Genomic DNA, 15,834 nt, shown 5'->3' with positions numbered 1-15,834 from the left:
GTTAATAAAGTACTATTTTTATATATTACTTAAAAATTAAAAATTAAATATGCTGAAAATATTTAAATTCATTATTTCTAATTAATAACTTATCTTTTAAATAATTTATCCACTACATCAATACTTTTTTAATGTTATTAAAATTGAAATCCTATTAAACTACCCATCAAATAGAAGGTAGGGGTCGAGGGGTTTTGGAGTTTAAGGTTTGAAACAATGAGTTTACATTCTTCTTTTAGGGTTCAAATGCGAGAGAGATGTGGATCGGTGAAAAAGATAAGTCATTTCAACTTTGTTGATTAGATCTAACATTAAATAAATGATTGATAGAGTTTGTTTTTTTGCAAAAATGAAGACGAGATTTTGGAGTGTTCGCTAAAATAAGACCAAGTTTTCAACCCAATTTGATTTGATCTTTTGATTTAGGTTGAGATTTTAACACCTATAACAAGACCCACAATTTATTATCCCATGTATGTTTTCTTTTAAGTTTGTAAGATGTTGTCAAAAGGCTTCAATTTTGAATTAATTCTAAACATAAATTTGTGAAATTTAGTTGAATTTCATAATTTAAGTTGTATTATTCTTAAGGTTGTTAAAATCGTAAAATCGTAAGAGGGTTTTCGATATGTAAAATCGTAAAATTAAGTGTAATTCAACTTCAAAATCGTAAAATTGTAAGGATTTTTGGTGCAAAAAATTATAAAATCGTACTCGTAAAATCGGGAGTTTAATAACCATGATTATTCTAAATACAATTTAGTCGTTATACTTTTAAATTTGAAATTAGTTTAATTATTGTACCTTAAAATGTGTTAAATAAACTATTACACTTTCAAAATTTGAATCATGTTAGTTATTACGATTGATGAATTTTTAATGTCATAAAATAATATTTTAATTTTATAAACATCATTAACTATATTTATAATTAAAATAACCAAATACATACATAAATATAACTTATACAATAATAATTTGCATATTTTTAAAATACGTTAATTCAGGTTTAACTCTTAAAATCTAGTGACTTATTTACTCATTTTTATAGTATAATAATTAATTTAGTATTGGGAATAAAAATCTAATGAATTTTTTAATACCCGACCTTATAATATTTATAAATTTGAGTTCAAATAAGAGATTTGACGAAGTGATTAAAATTGCCTTTAACAAAGTACTAAAGAATGACCTCAAGTATCATTTAGGACAAATTACATTTAGATTTTATGTGATTTAAAAAGTAATTCTTTAAATTTACTTGATTTGGTTTTTGGTTCAAGCGTTCATTTTGTCTCTAATACCATTATTTTAAATCACCATTAATTTAAATTCACTTTAAAATTTTTTAGCGAGATTAAACTAAAATACAATTAACTCAATAAATCACCGAGAACCCATTGACGAACCAATGGGTTCTTGATGATTTGAAACCTGTCGACGTTCAATTTTAGCCGATTGTGATTCGTTTGGACCGTAGTGAGTGAGTCCAAAATACAAAGAGAAAAAACATAAAATGTTTTTTTTTTTTTTTTTATGTGGTTCGGTCGGAACAATGCATATTCCACGCCTGTACCTTAATTATTCTTTCAGAATGACGGTATCTGATTATTTTTTTTATTGTCCCCTTTATGGTATTTCTGTTCCCTCTTAATAATGAGGGGCATTTACAATTAGTATAAGATATAAAAATAAAAAGATGATATAATAGGGGACAAACAATCCTTATCTCTTACATAAAATCGGGAGTGAAATCTTCATTACGAGAAGTATGATTTGCTTTTGGATAAAGTGAATGGGTCCCCGTCTTCAAGCTTTTCAATAGCTTTGTTGCCTATGCGAGCCGAAAGATTTAAGCCAACTAACTGAGCGGCTGGGCCAACTGACTGGAAGCTTTGTCGAAAGCTCGTTGAATATAACTCAGGGAGCTCAACAGAGGTCTTGTTTGGGGTGCATTAGGAGCTCGCACGGGTCCGCAATATGAGCTTAGATTTCAGCAGTGTATGAGTTCTTTTTGACAAGGTCCCTTAGACTTTTTGGGTTCTAGGCGATTAGATCATCCCACTGGATCGAATCTAGCCCATAAAAAGTGGTGCTATAAATACATATAACAGAACTTATTACAAGAATGTATTTGTGTAAATGATCTAAATCATATAAAATTTATATATATTGTTATATTATATTTATATATATTGAGTCGAGTTTCGTTAAGCTCTAATCTAGAGCTCGGGCAACACGAGAATATATTAATATGTAGATTTAATAAATTATTATGTAATTAATTGATTAATCTAGTGCACTCACATATTATCGTCCATTTTCAGATCCGGACGCTTTGCTCGTGACTAAAATAATTCAGAGACCGAACCCTAATCTGTTCCCTCCAGTGGGGAAGCCGCGGAAGCGATTTTCCCGCCGAAAGCAGCTTCAATGAATACGTCCTACTGTTAGGCTGTGACAAACAAATGCGCCGGTTTCCCAAGCTTGGAGACGTGTTGAAACGAGTTCGGAACTTGGTGAGTATCGCCACTTGGACCACCTCCGCCGCCACCGTCACCGCCGCCGCTTACCTCGCTTCCACCACCTCCACCAAGGTCTCGAGCTCCGCCACCGTCATGGACGATGCGCAGACACTCAAAACCCGCCTCTGCATCATCGGAAGCGGCCCGGCGGCCCACACCGCCGCCATCTATGCCTCCCGCGCCGAGCTGAAGCCCGTGCTCTTCGAGGGATGGATGGCCAACGACATCGCCCCCGGCGGCCAGCTCACCACCACCTCCGACGTCGAGAACTTCCCCGGCTTCCCTGACGGAATCTTCGGCTCGGTCCTCATGGATCTCTGCAAAAGTCAATCCTTGCGTTTTGGTACTGAGATCTTCACCGAGACAGTAACAAAGGTCTAGTCCAGGACAATAAATCGTGTATTGCTTTGAATAATTTTTCATGCTTATGTACAGAGTATGTATGGGATGGAGATAAATCTAATCTAATTCAAATTTGATCCTATTCTAATGCTAACAGGTCGATTTCTCCACTAGGCCTTTCAAGGTCTTCACTGATTCCAAGTCCGTCCTGGCCGACTCGGTGATCGTTGCCACCGGCGCGGTCGCCAAGCGCTTGAACTTCCCTGGCTCCGGAGAGTTCTGGAACAGGGGTATTTCGGCTTGTGCGGTCTGCGACGGCGCCGCCCCTATTTTCAGGAACCAACCGCTGGCTGTAATCGGTGGCGGAGACTCGGCAATGGAAGAGGCTACATTTCTGACGAAGTATGGGTCAAAGGTCTATATAATTCACAGGAGGGACGAATTTAGGGCTTCGAAGATAATGAAGAATCGGGCTATGGAAAACCCTAAGATTGAGGTTTTATGGAATTCGGTGGCGGTTGAGGCATATGGAAAAGGTGATAAGGGTGTTTTGGGGGGGCTGAAGGTCAAGAACGTCGCTACGGGAGAGGTTTCCAATTTGGAGGTGTCGGGTTTGTTCTTTGCAATTGGGCATGAACCAGCTACCAAGTTCTTGGGTGGGCAGCTAGAGCTCGATTCTGAGGGTTATGTGGTGACGAAGCCTGGCACGACGCATACCAGTGTGCCTGGTGTTTTTGCGGCAGGAGATGTGCAGGATAAGAAGTACAGGCAGGCTGTTACTGCTGCTGGCTCTGGTCAGTCAGATTATGACTACTCTTTCTTTAAATGCCTTCATGACCTCGATAATTCAGTATATCATTTTTCTTGCAAGAAATATTGGAGTTCATCTGCTTATTATGCTTTCCTTCAATCATCACACGAGGTCAGCCATTTATAAAATCACAAAATCTTATCAAACTAGGAATACTGCTTGAAGTAGAAAGCAAAATCATGACATTCATAATCCTCCAAAGTTCCTAAATAATAAAATCTCACATAACTAGAGCTATAAATTCTAAAATAACTCGGATATCAAACAGCAGGAGATGAAGCCCAACAAATTAATTGCCCTATTCTGGAACTTCATAGAATTGGTTTCATCTTGCAGTACATGGATTTGATTGTCCTCTATCCCTCCCATTCAGGTTCTTCCCTTTTTGCTTTAGTTGATTTGATTGTCACAATTCGGCCTGTAACCCTATATACAAATGTTTGTTCTTTTCTTTGGGGGCATCATTTTGGTGCACTGTAGCTACTGTTTACAAAATGAGCTCATCCAGTCAATATCTATAGTCTTCAGATGTACTTATTGGAAAAAATCTCTATAGGCTTGAGATGTCACCAGTGAGCCTCAATATGTTTAATTAGCGTGGGCACAAAGATCATGAAGGTGCATATTCCCAGTTCTATTTATTGAGCTTTGTGATTTCACCTTGTGGAGAAACCCCATTGTCGAACCCAACCTTAAATGGTGTTGATTATAATACCATGTGGCTTGCCACACGCTTGGTAGACTTGTGGATTTGTCCACTGTGGTTTGCCACACAATCTTATCTTTTATTCTTTTTCTTTTGGTGTATGTGCTACTGCTGTTGCCTTTTTTTGGTTATTCTTTTGTTCTCTCTTTTTGTTTTTCCTTCCAAGGAGCATTATTTTGCTTCATTTTTCAGAAACAGCCCGAATCTGGTTCTTAGTACCAGACTTCCAGCATGTGTCTCATTTCTATGTTGAGTGACCTCTTGAAGTATTTTAATCACTATTCTTGAGATAATAAATATTTTGTCGATGAATTTGTGGGGCACCTTAATTACAGTGTTGGGACATGGACTGAGGAAGGCCTTGTTAAGCTAAGGGAACCTCTGAAGCTGGTTTAATGCTAGTTTCAGTTGAATTGGAGTTCCTTATTTTTCTAAATTAAAGTGTGTCAAGAAGAATGAAGTTTGGAAACTAATAAAAATGGATGAAAGCGATGATAGTTACAATGTGCAAGAAAGTAGTTAAAAGAAAAAAGTCAGACTTGCTAAATTCAAAGCGTATGAAGATTTTATACATGGGAATAAAGCATGGGAAAATAATGTATAGGAATTTGGTGAATATATATAGAGATGAAAATTAAAAGCTTTAATCATGTTAAATGTTTCAAGAATGCACATTCATGAATCATACTGGAAATGTGAAAATCAAGAGAAGTGGAGAAGTTATTTTGAGAGCTTATAAAATTAAATATATGAGAAGCTTTTTTATACAAATAGTAGCAACAATAGCAAGAAAATTATGGGCGGTAAATCTTAAGGGAATTTGGAATGATCTTTGCATTTAAGAAGATGACAGCGGCATTGCAGGGTGCTTATTGAGGTCTGGGCTTGCCTAGGAGTTATGACACAGACATGGACACGGGGAGACACGATACACGATATATGGGAACATGACATTTTCATTAATAAAATAATTTTAAAGCATAATAAAGTAAAATAGGACACGACACAATTGAGATACGTTAATTACTAAAATTATTTTTTGTATTTTAACAGTCATGCAGTCAAAGCATGGAAAAAAAAAATGCAATTACCAAGATGTGAAACCAAAGAGTAAAAAGAAAATCTTTACTTTTTAGTCTTTGAAATGTCCCAAAAAAGGATATGTGTTTCCCCTCTTGTAACAAATTTTAAGAAAGTGTTGGACACACAACACAGGTGTATCTGATCCATGTTGGAGTGTCCAACATGCTAGCGACACCAGTATGGCATCCCCTAGGAATTGTCTAGTTGTGTTTTTGGGAGATGTAATCATGTAGATGTGTGTTGGCTATCAAAACTGAAAGGGATCAAGAAATGAAGACATTCTAAAGGAAAAGAATTGCAATAATTCTAATAAACCGGGGTTAAGTTTATTATACATTTAATTATTATTTTAGATATTTGGTAGATGAGTGTAGTATAATTCTAGTTTTTTGATTTATGGAAAGATTTTCTCTGTTTTTTCTGTAGAATTTACTCATGTTTTGATTGAGTTTGAATATACAGGTTTTTGGTTTTCTCATTCTCTCTTGTTATCTCTCTAGTATCTTTCTCTTCTTCTGATTTTTTGCCCCCTCCATTTTCTCTGCTGTTCCCTTCTTTCAAATTTCTTCTCTTTTTTCCCTTCTCTTCTTCTCTTTTTTCTTTTCTTGTGTCTTGGTTCTGCATCAGAGAATATCTAATAAAATTAGGGTAATGGTTTACAAATAAAAAAGTTTATGTAGAATGGTTTGGCTCATTAGAGCAGATACATTTGAAATGGAAACACCGCCTAAATTGGCTATTGGCTAGTGGCTACAAAAATATCACTATTACATCATTTTAATCTCATTTTCAGTATAAAAGTTTTGTAAGAATATCATATTTCATAAAATTATGACAATTAGAAATGTGCAAAACGATGAATAGAAAGCATCTTGCATCTATGTATAAGAATATGATATTCAAATTTATACAAATTATAAGGGGTTAAGTATAAGAATTGTAGTATAAAGTTACAGGAGAGAGTAATGAGGCATACATTTTAGACTCGAAACTGTCATGATGGATATGTTTCTGCCTAGGGTGATAGCAAGATAAGTAACTTGTTGAAGAGACTAATAAAGAAGTATAAAAAGAAGAAACATCTTAATGTAATTTCTAACAACTACAGGGCTTAAATGGGGTTGTACTTATCTGAAAAAGAGAGCATATGAGAAGCTTCTATATATTTATGTTGTGGGTATCGAAAAAGAAAAGAAGGAAAAGCGTCATGAAAAATCATACAAGACTTTCGTTTTTGTTCAATGAAACTATTCCTATGGTGAGAACAATTGTGGAAGGAAACTCAAGTTTTATGTTCTTTTAGATTAATAAAGATAAAGATTTTGTTTAAACCCCTGAACTTTTTTACATTAGTTATGGAATAACTGATAGTCATATAAAAAGGGGGCCATTATTGAACGTTATTTGTTGCTTTTGTTATGTTAGTGAATGAGACAAAAGTATGGTTAGCTTCAATTAGTTATGGATGAGACTAAAGCTTAGTGCTAATTATTTGGAAGGGTTGAGATATTGCTTTGATAGACAATTAAGAAGTAAAAGAAACTTTATTGACGAATTTTAAGACCAATCATGCTTTATAATAGAGTGTTGGGCAATTAAGAAGTGACATTTTAAAAAATGTCTCTGAGAGAGCAATGCTCTAGTGAGTGTTGGTGGGAATAGGGGAGAGGAGGATTAGGAGTGATTGAATCTATCAGAGGATGATGGAGGTTGCATCCATTTCAAGATGCAATTAGAAACTCAATTGAAATGGTTTTGAGCAACATGTTCTATGATCTATTTTAGGGGGTTATGCTCTACGATCTACACCAAAGGGTAATGCTATTGAACCTTAGGAGGGAGGACACTAAATGACTTGGATGATAATGGTAGTAAAAAGGAACATATTACATTGTTTAACTGAAATGAAAGGAGCATGGACACTTCCTAGGGGCTGTCATGCCGGTGCCACGGCATGTAGAACACCTCAACATGCTGACATGCCACCAATATCTCCACCCTTCCAAAGATATTGGTTTGATAGAGAATTAAGAATTATTTTTAAAGGACATGGGAGGAAACACGCATATGACGTGTGTCTCCTTAGCAAACACATTGAAGACATTAAAAATAAGGTTTTCTTAATGACTTTTCAATTTTCTGACTTGGCTATTGCATGACTATTCAGTTTTTCCACATTTTCATTGTAGGACTCTTCGGTTTTCCTAATCTTTATGCATTTGTTCCCTTTGTTTTTGAACATTGACTGGATTTTGACACACTTGTATACTCTTCTGTTAGTATTTATTTATTTCCTAACTCTAGTCTTTATTTTCTTTGAATCCTAAATACTTGTTTTGGATCTTTTGGTGTTTGAATCTGAAGTGAATATTGAATAATGACTTGTGAGTTGGTTGCCAATTAGATTAAAGTTGTTCATTTGGAATTTTGAATTATGAATTCTAAATGCATATTTATGAGTTAGGAATATAGTTTTGATAGTTATTGTGCCATTAGCAATACACAATTTTATTTTATTAATTAACATACCTTGACCGTGTTATATCCTATTTTGTTGGAAAATGCTGTGTCCCTGTGTCCGATGCTAACTAATTGATAAATAGCTTGAGTTCAGTTTTTTTTATTTATTTTTTATTTTGTATTGAATGACATGAAAATTTAGACGTACCGGGGCATATTAGCATTCAACTGGACTGAAGAGCAAATTATTACCTTAGTTAGGTCTAATTTTGGTTCGTTTTCATGTTGATGCAGGATGTATGGCAGCCTTGGATGCAGAACATTACTTGCAGGAAATTGGATTACAAGAGGGGAAAAGTGACTGATTACCGAAGAATGTGATTTAGAGCGGTGCTTCACTCTAGTACTTACAAAATTTATACAGCCAAAAAAATTGGCTGCTAGGTGCCATGGAAGTGTTTTACCAAATTGAACTGTCTTATCAAGAATGCATGTGCCCCCAGATGAACAGCATTTTATACTTGCTGCTTTATAATCTGTTTCTCAATTGAATGGCTGAAAAATTTGAAGCATTTTATCTATTTTGGGGATGATTTCCACCCAAAACCTCTACCCATCCACGATTAGATTGCTCTCAAAGTGGTCTAGGCTTCAACAATGACACAAATTACTAGTGTTTATGTTGACTTGCCACTTGAAACTTTAAAATAAACACAAAACTATGGAGAAATCCTAGTCATATTGAGCTATTAATTCCATATCATCAGGTGCTTTTTAAATCTCGAAGGATGTGATTGCTGATGTCCTGTGGACTGAAATGGTTCTGATGCAACAAATTAGTGTTTCCTTGAGCTAAAAACGAAAAAAAAAAAAAAAAAAAAACAGATTTTCCCATAAACAGCAGTACATGAAAATAAATTTTTGTCACTTAAGCAGGGGTTATTTTATTCCTTAAGTTGCTTCATAATGGTTTTCTTATGAATGTACCTCATGCTTCTCCACTTTTTCATTGTTTTAGGTAATCTGGCACAAATTTGAAAGTTGTGGCAAATGCTTGTTCGAGCTTGTAAGTAGCATTATCTGATTCCTTGTTTGTGGTTCCTTTTCTTTCTTATGTTTCTTACCTTTTTAACTAAAATTTTGCTCCTGTTAGGCTCTCAGGGTATCTATCACATTTTGTTCTTTTAATCATCATAGTATTATGATTTCTAATTCAATTGTATTGAGCTTCATATATGTTTTAGCTTATATATAATTCTCTGCATCATTCTTAACAAGCAAATGGATTTGAGGATATCGAATGCTTAGATTAAATTAGTTTATTTGTTGTCAACAATTCCTAGATATTTAGGTTTCTATATTTTTCTGCATGTTGAACAATTATTGTATATTTTATCTTTAGTCCTCAATTGAAGTCGGCTATGGAGGAAGACAGCCAGCAGTAATCTAAAGAAGGCAAATATGGATTTTGTTGCTAGATTGTGTAAATAATTGACTCATTGCACTGCAAGTTAACTCAATTCTTGATAACTATTTTTAATGCTAAACAACATATATATATATATATATATATAGAGAGAGAGAGAGAGAGAGAGAGAGAGAGAGTAGTGATGCATGAAAAAGTACATCTTGAAAATGGTAGACATGCACGGCTGGGGTTGGCAATGGCAGCTGCAGCTGAAGAGAAGTTTGTACTTTTGACTAGAATTATGTGGTGAGGAAGTTTGTCTCACTGATTGCAATTGCATAATGGCTCAACTGAAATTATAGGTGGGGGATATGGACTTTCCTAATTAACATACGTACATACATATGCATGCATGCAAATATATATGTGTGTGCATTTACATAGATAGCTTCTTATGTAAACATGACCAACATGACAATTAATTAATTAATTAAACCACTAAACCTTCAGCTTGTGTTGGTTGGGGAACAATTCCGTGATACTCATTAAGAAAAGTAGTGTCATTTGACAACTACCCTATCTAACTTTGAAGTGCATGTGCAACCCACCTTTTATGCTTCCTTGTTAGTGATATTTACTACAGAGATTAATTATAGATTGGAGTGATTAATTAAGAATTGTCGGTATAAAGGAGGAGGAAAACATCTATACCCTTACAGCAGACATGCTCATTAAAAGATTATAAATTCAAAAGGATAAAGACATAAATATATCTTTGTATTTTATTAAAAAAATACTGTAGCACATTTAATTTTTAAAATGTTCTATTAGATATCTATATTTTAAAAAAATAAAATTATTAAACACTTCAACAAAGGAAGTGGGAACACATTAATAAACGTGTGAAGCATAGTATTGTTATAGTGGATTTATATATATAAAGAATCAATCGATTGGAGCAATAATGAGTTTATAAAATCGATTGAAGCAACAGTAAATTTATATGTATACTTATACATGCACACACTCCTATAATCGATCACTCCAAGAGGGAATGATAGTTGAAAAGAAAACAATGACGGGAATTGAATGATGAATGGCTCAATGATAACGAGAATGATGATGGGCTCAATTAGTTCGATGACAAGCTCAATGCGTTTCGATATTTTAGTACAAGAACAACGATGAGTTCAATGATGAGAATGATGAGCGAGAACATGAAAAGTCTGTAGAGTGCATTTCACGTTTAGCCTTGTTTTTATTAATTATTCTTTGTTGAAGTGTTTAATAATTTTATTTTTTTTAAACTACAAATGTCTAATGAGACATTTTAAAAGTTGAGTTAATTAATTAAAAAAAAAAATGGTGGAACAACTATGATGGGCTTTTCAGGGAAAATAGAATCTCGTAGTGTTGTGTTTGGAAAATAAGATTTGTGGAAAGAAAAAGAAATAAAAAATAATCTAATCTAATTGATTTGTCTAACTTTTACTAGGAAGTTAATTTATGAGGGACAGGTCATATTATTAAAGATACCACTCAATAGGATATATTAAAAACAATTGAGTAAAGACATAGATAGTGTGTTACTTTTTAAATTGGGTGAAAAACCCTTTTCAATAATAAAATTATACATATTGTAATTTTTCCAGTTATTTGCTCATATCAATGGAAAATGGTGGCCTGCCTCCACAGAGTTTAGGTGGTCCAAGATGATATGTTAATTCTTTTATATATATATATAAATGTTTTATATAGTTGGTGCTGGAAGGCAACAATGGCTCTTGTACTCCTTATGAATTTAATTTATAGTGGGTAATAAATAAATAATGAAAATGTTATTCGGATATTTATTTGTGATATTTGCATATTAGTTTGTTATATTTTATGTGATATTAATATAATTATAAGATATTAATAGATGAGTATCACAATCCGATTGAATATATTATATTTTTTTAATTTTTTTTATTGTTTATATTATTTTTTTAATTTTTAGACTGCACCATGTTGGGTTATTAGGAGTGGACTTACATGATATAAAATGAAAATAAAAAAAATAATATATATATTTTAAAAAAAAGTAAGAAACACAAATGCGAGAAAAATGCTTAAAATTAAAAAATACAATGGTAAATATGATTTTTAATATTAAAAATTATAAAAAAAAATATTATTCAATCAAATATAAATATAAATTCCAAATTCCATCATTTATTTAAACAAACATCAATACAAGTTACTTCAGAGGTGATCACCAAATTAATAAAGATGAAATTATTTTCGTCTTTAACATAATTATCATAATAGAAACTATAATAATTCTCATATAATAAATTTCAATGTCCGGAACCGATAATTTATTGTTAAGTATTAATGATAAAAGTAAATAATTAAAATTTTACTTTTATATTTACCACTTACTAATAATAAATTAACAATAAATTCTTAATTTGAGACACTAAAATATGGGACAAAATGTCTTAAAATCACAAAATAATCTCTAGATTTGCCCCAAATCATGATATACTTGCTTCTCTCTTAAAAAAATTATCTCTGAACCTAATTCATATATATATATATATAATATATGAGCCATATAAAGAGTAACAAAATTAGAAATCAGATCATTAGTAAAAAAAATCGAAATGACTAATTAAAAGTAATATATTAATAAAAAGCTATAATGATGTAATTTTCACAATGGAGAAAGACATTTCAAATTAAGGACAGATGGGAACGGAGAGCCACAAGCTTCAATGGACAAGACTTCTAACAGCATGAATTCAACTCTCTCAAGCCACCAGCATTCCAAATTAAATCAAATAATTTGAGGGTATGGATAATACACCCCCAATTCTTTAACCTAACACGTGTAAAGTTATTGTAGATATACAGTTTAGTGATAAAGCTTCCGATTCATACAAATGAATATGAGTGAAAACATCTTATCAATGACTCTTACTTGGGCTTATATATATATATATATATATCGACATTTAAAGTTTTAATACAAAAGTAATCCCAACAATTCACTTTAGTAGAGTTTCTACCCATCATTTTTGGGTTTTTTGTGCCTATGATAATAGTAGTTATAATATATACAGCATGATGTGACTCACACTAATGGTATTTTTTCATGCAAGAGATAGAATCCCAAAATTTGGGGATTCCTTCTTGCTGAATTACAAGCCAATGGAACAAACATCCAACAATGGAAATTGGAGTGGGACCCTTTTAATTTGAAGCCTCATATGAGTACTACTGATTAACTGGCTTTTGGTATTTTTATCAGACAAAACAAACAGAAGACAAGCACAGTATGGCCAGAGCGGAAGCAAGAAGGCTGAGGCTGCTCTCCTCCACAATTTCTCAACAACGGGAGGCTTTTAGTCATACTTTTAATGCATCTTTGAAAGAGTCCCAACTTCACACGCCTCTCTCATTTGAAGCCTCGTACATGACTACCACTGACTTTTTGGTATTTTTATCAGACAAAACTAACAGAAGACGAGCACAGTACAGCCAGAGCAGAAGCAAGCAGGCTGCGGCTGCTCAACTCCACAATTTCTAAACAATGGGAGGCTTTTAGCCTTACTTTTAATGCATCTTTGAAAGAGTCCACACTTCACATGCCTCTCTCTCTCTCTGCTTATAAAAATTACAATTACAGACACTTAAACAGGTTTTTTTTTTGGTTGAGTTCTTCTGCATTTCTCTCCACCATCTGCTTTGTCTTTTTTATTTTTTTAATTTTTCCATTAATCTTCCTATTTTTCTTCATTGAGAGACCTTATTTCTATGCTAGATTTTTCTTAAGGCCCTCTTTCTTGGGGCCACCACACATACAATACAGGTAAATTACAAGGGTGACTTGTTTTCATTTCAGCAATTAGGATGGTACCTTTGTAACGTCTTGGCTGGATCTGTTGTACTTCATGTGACTCCTGACAAGCTGGCCTGCAGCCAGGGCTGACATTAGGGATAGCTCCCCGGCAAGAACAGAACCAGCTACAATGGAGGCCAATAACCTCGAGTTTGATCCCGGCGGCTCCTTGCTCGCGCCCTTCACCCGAGCAGGTTCAGGCAAGCCGACTGGGATGCCAGTTGGGTGCCACCTCCAATCGTACCACCTGATTCATAGATCATTGCGACATGGCAACCAGGATCAAATTCTATGGAGACTTCACAATTTATGGGCAAAAAATGGGTAGGATAAAGTGTGACAAAGAGTTAGTTACCTCAATGGAAGGCATGGTGACAGAGACGTGAAGGTCCTTGCCATCGTTAACGGCTTCCATCATGGTGATGCAGTGGGAGCTCTCGACATTCTGAGCAGGGTCCTGGCCAGTGGCTATGTACACTGCAGAGACAATGTTGCTGGCGTGAGCATTGAACCCGCCAAGAGCACCAGCTATGGCAGAGCCGGCGAGGTTCTTCAGCATGTTAAGCTCCACCAGCGCAGCCACGTTGGTCTTCAAGACCTTCTTCACAACCTCCTCCCTGATGATTGCCTCACATACAACCGACTTCCCCGCCCTTCAATCCAGTTCACAGCTGCTGGCTTCTTATCCGAGCAAAAGTTTCCTATTTCAGTTCAATTCAGAGCCCAGTAATCATTAATTTTACACATCAAACCAGCACCTAAAATTAACGACTTTGTAGTATTTTATTGTAGTGTCAAGTTTCTAGGCAGAATTACATATATATTAAAGATGTCAAGTACTTCTCAACATTATATAAACTTATTTGGGATGAACCTCTTCTAATAGTGAAGTGTGTTTGATTGCAAGGTGTTAGGGTCCATGCTGAAAAAGATAGGGACAATGGTAAGAGCATTAGACATGAGTTTGGCAGCTATCCAAAAGGCACAGAACACTTAGGTTACAGGAAACAGTGACACACAACGACTTTTGCTGTGACAACTTCATATAGAAAATCGTGATTGCATGACACACAAACGCATGGCCTGCTTTCATTTTCTGCGTTATGAAAGTTTTGGATCAAATCATGAAACAACAGTTCCACCTAAAATAAAAAAATTGACTGATCATTAATGTTTGGCCACAATTGCTTCAGTTGCCCATCTCCATCTCGGGTACCCAAGGGGTGGTTCCTTTGACTTTGGGAAGATATTTTTTATTCAATTTTCATAATTGTTTTCTTTTCCAAAGATGCATGAGACATGATTAAAGTGATTTGATTATGCAATAAGTAAACAATAAATACATGCTCCTCTGAAGAGAGTAAATGAAATGAAGGAAAAATAACAGAACATATATATAGAAAGATGCGCGCGCACACAAAAAAAAAAAAATTACTTGGTGGGAATTTCTTAGGCATAATATCATCATAATAGCCTTATAAAAAAATGTGATTATAGATAGAAATGATTAGCAAAATAGAACATAGCTAACCCCATCTAGTGATATTAAAGCCTCAATTTTTCTAGTAGAGAAATGACTAGGAGTTGGTGTTTCTTAACTTTTATTTTTCCAGTTAGCATTTTAACTTCTAAACAGAGAAAGAATATGCAAAAAGAAAAATCACAGTTTTGAGATTTTTTTAATTATTTGCAAAAAACAAAGCAGACCACTTATTTAGAATATACACATATATTTTATATTTGTCATAACCCAAAATCATAAAATACCAAAAAAATTATTTTTTACATTCAAATAATCTTCAACAAAAAAGATATATAAAAAAGAATTATCATTATTTGTTACCAAACAACCATCTTTGTTTAAGCAAATCTTTTCTTCAGATTTAAATATCAAACAATTCATCCACTGGAAGATTATGGATTCCAGTTCAAAAATAGCCATTTTGCAAAGCTAATGGTAAAAAACGACCCTCGTCCAACCCTAGCATGACGGCGTGTAGTACTAGGATGACTTTTTCCAGCCAAAAGAAAAAATAAAGATGCTCTGACAGGAAATTTTTGGGATTGCCCAACTCACCGGAAATGCCGATAACATCCATGTCAGGGAAATCATTGAGCAGGAAATCAAGGACGTTTTGGACTCCTTTAGAGACCATATTCATCCCCATGGCATCTCCAGTGCTGCAGCTAAACCTCATGTACAGATTCTTCCCAGCAATTGCACATTGAATGCCTTGTAGCCTCGCAAATCTGCTCGATCTGCACACAACCCACTTGCACTTATTTTCTAGTTTCAGATATTCAATCCAGTAATACTCCACTGCGACATCCAAATTCATAGCTATGATGAATTAGTTAAAAAGAGAGGTGTCCTACTTTGGGATACAGATAAATTTTTGTGCTTCAAACATATACATACATTCGGAGTTAATTCTTTTTCAAGATCTTCTTTTATGGGGTTTTGTCAAATATATGGCTGGAGTCTAATAAACATCAACATCAGGAAAATATCAAAACCATAAATAAGCAAGTTGACGACACGGAAGCAGCACATATCAAACTACAGCGAGAGTAAGACCATAATGTCAGCAAATCAAACTCGCGTGTCGTAAA

General features: G+C 34.2%; 1 protein-coding gene across 2 annotated transcripts in view; it reads left to right on the top strand.

The window, feature by feature from the left end:
- Positions 1-2,334: 2,334 nt before the first annotated feature.
- The window catches only part of LOC127800646 (thioredoxin reductase NTRB-like), a 30,722-nt gene continuing 17,222 nt past the window's right edge, over positions 2,335-15,834 (top strand). The window contains exons 1-3 of one of the 2 annotated variants that reach the window (XM_052335375.1): positions 2,335-2,900; positions 3,025-3,661; positions 8,222-8,499. In XM_052335375.1, the coding sequence (XP_052191335.1) occupies positions 2,469-2,900; positions 3,025-3,661; positions 8,222-8,292 (1,140 nt within the window). In that variant the 5' untranslated portion in view covers positions 2,335-2,468 and the 3' untranslated portion in view covers positions 8,293-8,499. Of the gene's footprint in view, positions 2,901-3,024; positions 3,662-8,221; positions 8,500-15,834 lie in introns of those variants that run through there. The other variant, XM_052335376.1, reaches the window with a different exon arrangement.

This window comes from Diospyros lotus, chromosome 4 (assembly GCF_014633365.1).
Source record: "Diospyros lotus cultivar Yz01 chromosome 4, ASM1463336v1, whole genome shotgun sequence".
NCBI classification, from domain to species: Eukaryota; Viridiplantae; Streptophyta; class Magnoliopsida; order Ericales; family Ebenaceae; genus Diospyros; species Diospyros lotus.
The sequence above is the reverse complement of the archived record's forward strand: the minus strand, read 5'-3'. Positions and strand labels throughout refer to the sequence as shown.